The following is a 12,144-nucleotide window of genomic DNA, read 5'->3' as shown; positions in this document are numbered from 1 at the left end:
AATGATATTAGATAATGTGGGCAGGAGTGCAATTGGGCGATAGTTCGAAGCTTGATCTTTATCTCCTCCTTTATGCAGAGGATTTGATTGCTGTCTCAAGGCAGTTTGGAAAAAATCCTTTTTGGAATGACTCGTTAATTAAAGTAGTAAGATGGATTAATCTACAGGGTGGTCGAAATTGGTCTGTTTTAACAGAGAAAACCTATTTCCTGACTAGATAGAGCAAAACCGACATAGATGTCATGGGCTCGATTTCTGAGACACGTTTAATGGCGTAAACCGTCTGTTGATATTTTCACTGTCGACTGAGATACGTTTTTTTTTTGAATTTTTTACCATTTGGAAAATTGCCCATAACTTATGTATTTTGCGGAATAATAAAATTCTGTAAAAACGTTCTTAAGGCACTTTTTTAAGCGCAATCCAGTGGCGTAGTCAAATTTTTACTATACTGGCTCTTTTTGTCAGAAATAATAAAAAAATATAATTTTTTAAATGGAAATCATAGTTGGCTATGCACTTAAAAAGGCCTAATAAATCGTTGTAACTTTGTGCGTGCAAAAGATTTATTAGTTTTTTGTGTATTCAACAAGGAGGTGCTCAGTTTGAACATCTTTGATTTTTTTTAGAAAACTATATTCGTCTCTAAAAAAATACGTTTTTTTAATTTTGTTCTTTGTTTAGTATATCGATTTTAGTTGTTATTACTAATACTAATAATTACTATTACTAACGCCACTGGATGGTGCTTAATAAAGTGCCTTAAGAACGTTTTTATAGAATTTTATTATTCCGCGAAATAAAAAAGTTATGGGCAGTTTTCAAAATGGTAAAAAATTGAAAAAGACCCCGTTTCTCAGTTGACAGTGAAAATATCAACAAGCGGTTTACGCCAATAAACGTGTCTCAGAAATCGAACCCATGACATCTATGTCGGTTTTCCTCTATCTAGTCAGGAAATAGGTTTTCTCTGTTAAAACAGACCAATTTCGACCACCCTGTACATTCCGGAAGTTCAGAGCACATTATTAACTTTATATCGGTGGGACAGCCTGGCAAATGTGTGGTTCTCTGTATTAGACAATGATAGACCATTGACAGATAGCTATATTGAAGGTTCAGTCTCCAAGTTGCTGCACTTTTTGAACAGGATATGAGAATGGTAACTTAAGAATCAGAAGAGGATCACACTAGATCTGAAAAGGTCGTAGTGGACCGATAGCCACCTCGTGAATCAGTGCCAAAAAAATGGGAGTTGTTAACTTTTTTTAACGGAAAGTATGAGTTTTGGTAAACAATAGAAAAAAATCAATTACCAAAAGTCAAAAATCAAACTGTACAAACTCAACTTACTGTCGGAGACTTCCTATTATCTTCGTTATGTGTGTTTTTGCCCAACGTACCGCATCTGTTCAACTGGATGTAGAATTCGTAATAGTCTCTGCCGGTACCATTGATATACATGCAGTCCGGGTCGTACGCGTAGCCTGCAAAAAGAAAATGTTTTCAGTAATCATAATTCGCTTACCGCCTTCCCACTGTCATAACTGGGATGCATTTTCTAGGTCGTTTTACTGTAAAACACTTTTTTTTGAAAGAAATATGTGTTCTCTGTTTATTTTTCCTATTTAAAACGCTAATCCTTTAATCGGAGATGCATCAAGTCTCGAGAAAATGATTTTTAAGACGATTATGTGAGAAGATCTAGTAATTCTAATGACTATTAATATTTTCATAATTATTACAAAAGGCATTAAATTATTGTTTTGTAAAATAATTTGTATAAATATTATGATTAAATGTAAAAAAATAAAAATAAAAAAAAATAACAGCAACTAGGTACTGTACATATAATAGCGTCTTCTTCAAAATTCGGTCTACCATTTAAAGGTAGAGAAAACTTTACTGAAAAATATTTATTGCTTTCTTAATTTATACAGGGGTACCAAAAATTTTCTTGATAGAATAATAAATTTATATTTAATATACACACACCGGAAAAATCTAGCGATATCATTATGTTAAAGTTAAAAATAAATGTTTTGAATAAACAACCACATATTTGTAGGCCGAGATTCTTTCTACTTCGATTGAAACGAAGTAGTGACATTACTTATTTCTAAATTTGGGATATTTGCAGAAGTGTTTGTGCATTTTTTGTCAACTGTATAAAAAGCACCTAGCATCAATTGTTCGAATTTAACCTGTACTGGCTATGTTTTTATGATAACTGGCCAGAATTCATTCAAATAACTCTGTTTAGTATTAAACGACATTATGGAGCGTAGACATCTTAACAGAGACGAACTGCTAAGGGCCATGGGTGTGCTCGAAGCTGAAATGCGCCAAATCAACGTAGCTAGAACATTAAATACAACACAAAGTGTAATATCGCGATTAAGTGCACGCTACCGTGAAAGTGGTGATGTTGCTGAAAGACACACAGGGCGACATCGCATTACTACCCCTCAGCAAGATTATTTTTTACAATTAAATGCTCGACATCGACCGACTCTTACAGCACCAGAGCTTAGTTTAATTCTCCAGGAAACACATAATGTAACCGTTAGTCCTGACACTGTTCGCAATAGATTAAGAGAGGTCAACTTAAGAAGCAGACGCCCCTGGAGAGCTCAACCCTTAACGAGAGGAAATCGAGAGGTACGATATTTGTGGGCTCAAGATCATGTTCAGTGGTCGAATGAACAACAGGCCAATGTTCTCTTCATGGATGAGTCACGCTTTGGAATTCATCCGGATTCGAGAAGGCTTAGGGTATGGAGAGAACCGGAAAATCTTATTCGGTTGGATCATGTTCAGGAAGTGCACCCTTATCAAGGTGGAACAGTTATGGTCTGGGGAGGAGTCCAGTTAGGCCGAAAACCGATCTCGTTCGAAAGGTTTCTAACAGGAATCACATATCGTGATTTAATTCTTGAGCCTGTCGTGTTACCATATGCCAATGATTTTGGGAGAAACTTCATTCTCATGCATGACAATGCACGGCCTCATACAGCCGGAGTTGTAAGTGAGTTTATCAATGCTCATCAATTAAACATCTTACCCTGGCCGGCACAATCTCCTGACCTCAACCCCATCGAGCTCGTATGGGACGCGGTCCAAAGAAGAATTCTGAGAATGGACATGCCTCGTGAAACTCGTAGGGATCTGGTTCGGGCCGTGAATGTAGCGTGGAAGGCTGTACCTCAAGAAAAGATCGACAACCTGATCAGGATCATGGAGAGACGATGTAGGGCTGTAATGAACAGTAGAGGAGGCCATACCCTTTATTAAGTAAAAATGGTTTTATATTTTTTTTTTAATTCACAGTTTAGAATTTAAAAAAATGTGTGTATTTTTTTGAGTTCAATAAAAATCAAGATAAATTTGAAAAATTCGGTAAATTTCGCATTTTTATTTCCAAATGTTTATTTTAATTTTATTATATCAGAAATGCAAATAATAAAATTACTGACGATGTCTGGATAAAATTGTAATATCCCTAGATTTTTCCGGTGTGTGTATATTATTTATTAAACTATAATAGGGGTAAATTAAATCAAAGTAAACATCTATAAATTTAAATAAAGTTCATAAACTAATTTCGATTTTGAAAATAGCTACTAACTGTCACTAGAAACTTACCATGACGACAGCAGCCATTTTGGTTGCCATTTTATTGAAAAATTGCTCTTTATTCAAAATTTGAGCTGGATAGGTATAGGAAGCTCTCATATAGTTTCAGAGAGCATTTGAATCTGCTTCGATTTATTTAAAAAAAATACTTGATATTGTATTTGAAATATTAACGAAGTTTTTATGTAAAATAAATATTTAAAATAGACCAACAATTTTTGATACCCCTGTATAAATTAAACGAAGCAAACAAATTTTTCAGTAAAGTTTATTTCTCTGGCTTAAAGAAGAATTAATTCTGAAAAGCAATATACAGGGTGTGGACAATCTTTTCTTCAATTATAGCATGCATATATTTAAAAATCTTTAAATATCGCAAAAACCAAAGCTTGTAAACATATTTAACCCTTATAATAAATGCCTTATTTTGTGTCCAAGGATCCAAAAATAAAATAAAATACTGGGTGTTCCATAAGAAAAAATATCCAAACTTTGGTGTGGATCTTAGTTTTGACGTACCCTGTACATTTCATAATAATTTTGAATTATGCACATTGACTTCTTACATATACCCATAAAATATTTTGTTTCAACATCTTTTTCTTGTATAATCAATCGAGGCGAATAAGGTGCGCTATCCTGTATATAGGGCGAGTCAAAACTAAATGTTGTATATTTCTCTACAGTTTTAAAAGGAACACCCTGTATTTTGTGTAATAATGGAACAAGGATTTCCTTAATCTTTTGTTTTATTAAGCACTTCCTATATACCTAAAATCGATATTTAATGATAAAGTTGTTTTTTTGAAAATATAAGGCAAGATCTGTCTGTCGCTCTTTGAATAGTAGGCGTTTTCTATTTTATTTCAACAACCACTCAGTATACTATATGACATTATGGTATTTTTGGAATAAAAATTTAATAGCAAATCCACTGCTGAGTTAAAAAAAATATACAGGGTGGCCCATCGAAAACGTTCCGCAAGGCATAACTTCCAGGATATTTTTTTTTCAAAAAATCCAAAAACACGTCAATTTTGTTTGTGATGGGGACAACTTTTGCCCCAAAAATGATTGCAAAATCTTCAACCCTCTAAACGGGGGCGTCATCCCCCAACTTTTTCAAATGGGAAGGGGGGTCAAGTGGCGCCGCAATGAAAAGAGCTTTCTATTCTCTATATTTCCCCGCTTCGTTTTTGAAAATCGGTCGAGTCATTGAGAAAATATGAAGGATTGAAATTTGAAAAGTTTATTTAAACATTTATCAGAGTAAATGATAAGGATAAATTCCTTCGACCAATTTGCTGTTTTTTCTTATTATTTCTAGATGTTTACGCATTTTTGCACTTGCCACAAGGTTGAACGATCAGGTGCTGTCTCAATATAGTTAAACTGTCCTACAATAGAATTTCCAAAAATACCAGCCCGCGACGATCAAAATCGTCTTCGTTGAGTTCTTGTACCAATTGAATTTTGTACGGGTGGAACTTGTGTTTTTTTAATATTCTTTGGATACTTGTACGATTCACGCCGGTCTCATTGGCTAATTTTCTTGTACTCGGCGTACTATCCATGACAACTTCACCCAATACGAATACCTCTATAGCTCCATTTACTACAGGACTTTCCCACTGCCTCTTTTCATTCATAACGGAACCAGTTTCGCAAAATTTTGCTACTAACTCGCGAACAATTTTGCCATAAAGGTGTTTGTCAGGATGGCGTTCATTGAATATCTGCGCAACCCGATTGCCACATTCATTATTTTTAAAATAAAGTTCGATTATTTCCACTTTTTCTGCAAGTGAGTACACCATAATTGTTAAAAAGTTTAATGACATTGAGAAGAACTTCAACGCACAAGTCACAGAACAGCTATCTAGCAACTACCGCACCTGATCGTTCAACCTTGTGGCAAGTTTTACGTTTTCGATGGGCCACCCTGTATATAGTTTTATCTTTACTAATAAGCAAAATAGCCTTCAATTGACACCAAAATGGGACACTCTGTACATTAAAGAAAATTGTAAAAGTGAAGAACAGTAACATACGTTATAATTAAATACATATATGCCTTTGAATAAATGAGAGTAGAAAGAATAACAAGAGAACGAAAGGAAAAAGATGAATGAGAGCAGAGTCTACATTTGTTCAGATAATATTTGTCTTTTTAATATCGTTCGAAAAACAGACCCATTTAAACATTTTACAAACGCACCGCATATCAAACCGTTAAATAATTTTAAAATACTTAAACATGAAACTTCTCTTAAAATCTGTTAAATTGTAAATGAAGATTTTATTAAATGAAGAACAATTTCTCGAGACTATAGTAAATTGTGTCCTTTTTTCCTTGTTTCTTTAAAGATATTTAATAAATACACTCGGTATAATACCTGATTCCATTAAACAATGTAAGTAAACCACTAGAAAATAGTAATTACACATAATTAGAACGCATTCCTATGTTTATCGTTTAATTTGGTGCAGTAAAATTTTCAGCATCTCATAATTAATACAATTAGTATTGTTAGTATGTGTCGTTGTTTCTTATAAGGAAGGTTTGTATGGTCAGAGTAAAATAAAACACTACATCACCACTCTGTTTATACCAAAGCACAATATTTTTAACACTGGACGCTAGTTTCGTTAACATTGTTAACAATCATTAACAAATAATTAAAACTCCTCACACCCTAGTTTTAGTCATCAGGTTGTCCATTGAGGAGGAGAGCATTATTGGTGCGTTTTATAAGTGTTTTTTTTTTTACTTTAAAGTTTATCTTTAAATTTGCTTTTTTCCAATGAGGTTCCTTTGTAGACAACCCGGGCTTCCGACCACTTTATGTTGTGTTGCTTCAACCAGACATAATCTGCAATAACTGTTTTTATTTTCACCAGGTGGGCTACTAGATAATTTAATTCTAGCGGGAACACACTGCAAACGACTGATCGCTTGAGGGAAACAGGAAAGCGCACTGTGTGGTTATCCAAAGAAGGCTTCGTATCACTGAGATATGGTGCAAGCAGGACTGTCAGGACTGAGTATCAACTCAGAAAAAACCGCGGTAGTGCCATTCACCAGAAAGCGAAGTCTGAAAAACTTGAAAAGAATCCAAATAGATGGAAAATAAATACCGCCACCAGTAATAACCCTGGGTAGTAAACTTGCTTGGTATACAAAATTAGAGCAACGTACAGTAAGGATAAACATGTGCAAAATGCAGAGGCTGACATTAGAGGAGCCATGAGAATCTGCCCAACAGCAGCAATGGACGTCATTCTAGACCTAACACAATTTTTATTGGTAGATATGCCAGTGCGACAATGATTAGAATGGCCATTGACGGAAACAGTACTGGGAGAATTGTCAGTTCAGGAGCTTGGAACACCCTCAATTCCACTAATTTAACTCAAAAAGACTGTACAATTTTTAGAAACACCTGACTGTAGTATTGAGCAATAAAAAGGATTGAAAGAGGGAAACGTTTTGCTCAGCAGGTAATAGAATATTCTATTAACATCAATATCATAATTTTCTCAAATTTTTTTTCGAAAATTTTCCCCAAAATTTGAGTTCGATAACCCCATTTACGTAACCACATTACTTAAATATGATTATTAAGTTCCAACTAATTCATATTATTAAAACATCTAAAATACAAATATGTATTTTTAAAATTAATTGTAAGTTGATCTCATCTCTCTTAAAAATTGCTACTTCTCAAAATTTCCCATTAAAAAAATGCAATCTAACCTAACCATAATATACCATATAAAATTAAATAATTGAAAGATCGGGCTACGGAAAATCACACAAATTTTCGGAAAAATTTTGACCAATTCGCACACAATCGTCAATTAAAAAAACTACTATTTTAGAAAAAAAAATTGCATAGTATTTACAAGGCGAAGTTATAAAAATTTGGAAGAACTAATAATGCACTGACGCACACAAAAATCAAACGAATACTAAATTTCATTTATCAAAAGCATTCGATAGTCGTGGCTCGTGGCGCAACGATAACCATTTAGTCGCACGGCGAGGTTGTCACATATGCTTTAGTATACAAATGAATGAATGATTTTATTCGAATAAAATCATTCGATAGTAGAAATCATTCATTCAGTAACCATTCGATAGTCTAATTCATTCGATAGTTCCCATCGCTAATAAAAAGAAAGTTGCTTAAATCTATTCAGCTAAAGGAGGGAAGCTCTCAGGGGGGAAGATTTACTTCTAAAATATAATGACAGGCAATAATAACTGTCAATATCATATATTCTCTCGTCGAACAGACTATATACAAAATCTCCGATTCGTGAATAACGTGACAGAATTATGAAATATCAACCATGATTACCATTGTCATTCTCTCTAAGTATAGATTACGACCACACGAGTAGTACCATTATGACTTAATTTCCCTCGTTCGTCGATCGGATGCAAGTTATCTGTGTCATTGGTAAAAGGTACTGGACGGTGCACAGTTAAATCGATCGAATTGCGAAAACACGCAATATAATTATTGTTGTTGCTCCTAACGGAAAAGCGGTACCGCCACGACTGATCCGACCGACAATCGTCGAGTTCCCACTCTCGTGGGAGTACCGCGGATATAATTATGCTCTTCGGGACACGATTCGGAGGAAAACTGGAACGTTTTGGACGAAACAAAACGCTGAAAAGAAGATTTATCGCCGAGGAGCATCTTTTCGTTTATTCTTCGCTGCATCTCGAGGCATTTTTATTCGGGAATTTCTTCTTTTATTCGGATTCGGACAATAGATATTATTTGTTTAACTGTGAGAGAATCTCGCGAGGCTGAAGAGTTTGCTGCACAATTGGAGTTGAATTAAACCATGAAGTGCCTACTTTTTTTTATAATTACAATAATTTAGTAGATTAACGTATTAGTAGATTAACGTATTTTTAATTATCGCTATACCGGGTGCGTCTCGAAAGTGGCTACCTCTATACTTTGAATAAGAAGACTAAGGAAGGAGCATAATGCTATCCATGTATTCATGCATGGTGGGCGGAAAAGCCACCATAAAAGCTCTCTAGGGTGGGGATCCTGACAGTTCTGTTTGACGATTCATTTGACACATTTGAATTTGATTTGAAATTTTGTGGATTTGTCAGCCTTTACGGAGCTTATTTTATGTTATTTATTATTTATTCTACTACTGATAGTTGTATAAAGGTAGTAAATCTAGATGGAAATTGTGGCAGAACTTAAATTAACAGTGACACTATCGCGATTTATCGAAAAAGACTCTAAAATAGTTGGTTGTGTAGCGTGCGGTAGATCTCGGCAAAAATTGAGTGAAATAATGGAACAACTTTTCGCTAGTAAGTGACTATATAATATACATACGTGTAGTAAACCGATCATTGATGAAATTTACTTAAATTAACTAAATTATATATTTTTCTTGCATTTTTAGCTTTTATTTATTACTTGTCAAAGATTAGATGTCAAAGAATTTAGATACGTTAATTTGACTTACCTGCTTCAGTAGCGTATCGGATGTTTGTGTTAATAAATACTTATTATAACTTATCTATTTTTATTAGAATTATATATTTTTATAACAATTTTAATAACTACCAACATTTATTCACAACATAAAATAAAACAACAAATTATTGAGTCTACCCCACGTCTACCCTACATCATAGTTTTACATTTTTTAAATAAAATTAGAACGACACTGATAAACCGGAATTTAAGTCGGCCATATTTGAGGCCCATCGCGGTGTACCTAAGATTTTTGATATGCTCCTTCCTTAGTCTTCTTATTCAAAGCCTCTATACCATTTTTATTTTTTCAGATAAAATATCGAGATTTGATATGTCATGTACTAATGACATAAATTAAGATTGATGACGTATTCAGTCGTTTTCGGTCACTTCCTGTTTCATCGGAAATGACTACAACTTTTGATTTTTAAATGGCACCCTCGGTATATTATTAATTTTTTCGATAGAAAATGACACTCTGAATAGAATGATATATCATATACTTTTGACATCTTCGCATATGGTTTATTTGAAACTGTAACATGCGGTTCATAACGACAATTTGACTCGAAATACCAATTGTGTGGTACCAAATTATTCGTAAATAAATACTTTTTTCCAAATATGCTAATGAACCACCCTTGTTCCATTTGAAAAAGTTGAGATATGATTAAAAATACGATTTGGGCATCTTTTAACCAGCCAGGACAACACACGAAAAACCTTAAACTATCAAACCTATTTTTCCAAATTAGTGTTTTTAACATAGCCATGGCACTCTAGATGGAAATTTAAAATACAATTTTTTTAAGCGAAAATGTCAAAAGCTGACATATGATATGTCATTCTATTCAGAGTGTCATTTTCTATGGAATAAAGTAGAAATATACCGAGGGTGCAATTTAAAAATCAAAAGTTGTAGTCATTTCCGGTGAAACAGGAAGTGACTAAAAACAATTGAATACGTCAATCAGTCCTATTTTATGTCATATACTAACATACCAAATCGCATTTATTTATCTGAAAAAATAAAAAAATTATAGGGGTGAGCCACTTTTGAGGGGGTATCAAGCAAAAATAAACCCCAACGTTAATTAATTCAAAATTTATTAATTTTTTTAAGCTCTCTATGAAACTTATTGTCAAATATAATTTGTGACACTAACATAAAATTCCATATTTTAGCTAACTAGATTCAACGTGCCTGCATAGATCATAGATCGGACAATTTTTTTTCCTCAAAAAATATGCGCGGTTGCGTTTTTTACAAGGGACAAAAATGTAAGGACCATCGAAGAAGGACCATCGTAAGAAAAATAATCGGTCGTCGGCTAAGTTAGAAAATATATATACTAAATTTATGTAGGGGTGGGGATGGTTTTCACCCTTTCCGTACTTTTTCTTGATTTTTGTGAAAGTCAAATGTTAAAGCACTTAGCAAAACACATACACCCTAAAGCTCATTCAAATCGGAATAACGGGTCTTAAAATATCTTAAAAATTTATTTATTTTTTTTTGGTGCCCTCTAACGAAGCACTTTTCTATAGAAGTAAATTGTGTCCAATATACATATTTTGATTACAAAAATACGTAGTAGTTCTATGTCCACGGAATATTGGAACACCCTATATAATGTTAGTATTGTACAATATGATCGAAAAAAACGACCTCAGCGATGGCTATGAAATGAAGATCGCTGTCATTTTATATGTAAAATTATATGGGAAATGTCATCGATCGTCACTTCAAAGCCAAATGGACGCCGTTTTTTTTTCGATCAAGGTTTTTTCAAAGATAAATAGTTAAAGATTTGAATAAAGTCTTTCAGTAGGTAGCTAAAGTAAAATTAAATTAATAACAATATTTATACAATATGGTCAAAAAACAAAACGGCGTTAGCGATGGTTTTGAAATGAAGATCGCTGGTATTTTATATGTAAAATTTTATGGGTAATGTCACCGATATTAATTTTAAAGCCAACTGAACGTCGTTTTTTAGATCATACGGTATTTACCTGCTGAGTAAACCAGTCCTGTAAATGTTCCATTGAAACCTATCCGAATTTTCATGTAGTCGTCTTGACATTCAGCTTCGATATCTGAAAAAAAAAACAGTATTATGAAACAAAGAGCAAAAATGGCTATATTCAATTTATCTATGAATTAAAATGACAGAAAATGACTGTCACTGTCATTGTATCCTTTTGCTGGATAGACTATAGAGCGGTTGGTATACTAGGAAGGTAGTGTACTACACTTCAAGTGCTTCTTATTACGTTATGATTGTTAATCCTATGGAACAAATTAGGCAAATAAAACAAATTAGGCAAACAAAACAAATTAGGCAAAGAAAATAGTCCTCCTACTCTGCATGGCTGCCAAGGTCTAAAAGGCAATGAAAAAGCAATCGATCTAGCTAGAAAAGGAGTGAACACTCCACTAACTGGACCAGCATCGTTTTTCTTTCCAAGTGGAAACAAACTTAAGGCGGAACTCAATAACCTGGAAGACTCCATCCGTAACCTGGAAAGGGGATCCTTCAACAACGGTCTAAGACACTCTCAAGAAATTTCTCAGAACTTACTACCGCGAAAAATTAAAGATTTTCCTTGATTTAAGGATTAATCTTCGGATTTTTACGGTTTTTTTACAGGACACTATCTCCTTAACGAAAATAACTCAGTAAATTGAAGCTAAGAAACAACGGCAAATGAATATTCTGTGGGGAAAAAGGGGAAACACCAGAACACCTCATCACTGAGTGCGCCGAGATGACAACCATTCGTGCCATAAATTGTGCTAGGATTGATATCGGAAATGGAGAACTAGCCTCGTAAAGCCGTCTTAGATACTGGCTTTTGTCAAAGCCCCGAAACTGTATGATCAGTTATAACTCGTTATAAATCAAGAAACGAGGACATACAATAGATCTGTAAGATCTGCCACGATGATTAACACCTCCCAAACATTCTACATTCT

At 34.0% G+C, this 12,144-nt stretch overlaps 1 protein-coding gene across 1 annotated transcript in view; it reads right to left on the bottom strand.

Annotated features, from left to right (window-relative positions):
- LOC115888025 overlaps positions 1-12,144 on the bottom strand; it is an 85,204-nt gene that overhangs the window by 25,027 nt on the left and 48,033 nt on the right. Inside the window, exons 4-5 of the mRNA XM_030907594.1 lie at positions 11,181-11,264; positions 1,354-1,487 (exon numbers count right to left, since the gene is read on the bottom strand). Of these exons, the coding sequence (XP_030763454.1) occupies positions 1,354-1,487; positions 11,181-11,264 (218 nt within the window). The remainder of the gene's footprint in view (positions 1-1,353; positions 1,488-11,180; positions 11,265-12,144) is intronic.

This window comes from Sitophilus oryzae, unplaced genomic scaffold (assembly GCF_002938485.1).
Source record: "Sitophilus oryzae breed Bouriz unplaced genomic scaffold, Soryzae_2.0 scaffold_682_pilon_pilon, whole genome shotgun sequence".
NCBI lineage: Eukaryota > Metazoa > Arthropoda > Insecta > Coleoptera > Curculionidae > Sitophilus > Sitophilus oryzae.
This window is presented reverse-complemented; position numbering and strand designations above follow the sequence as displayed.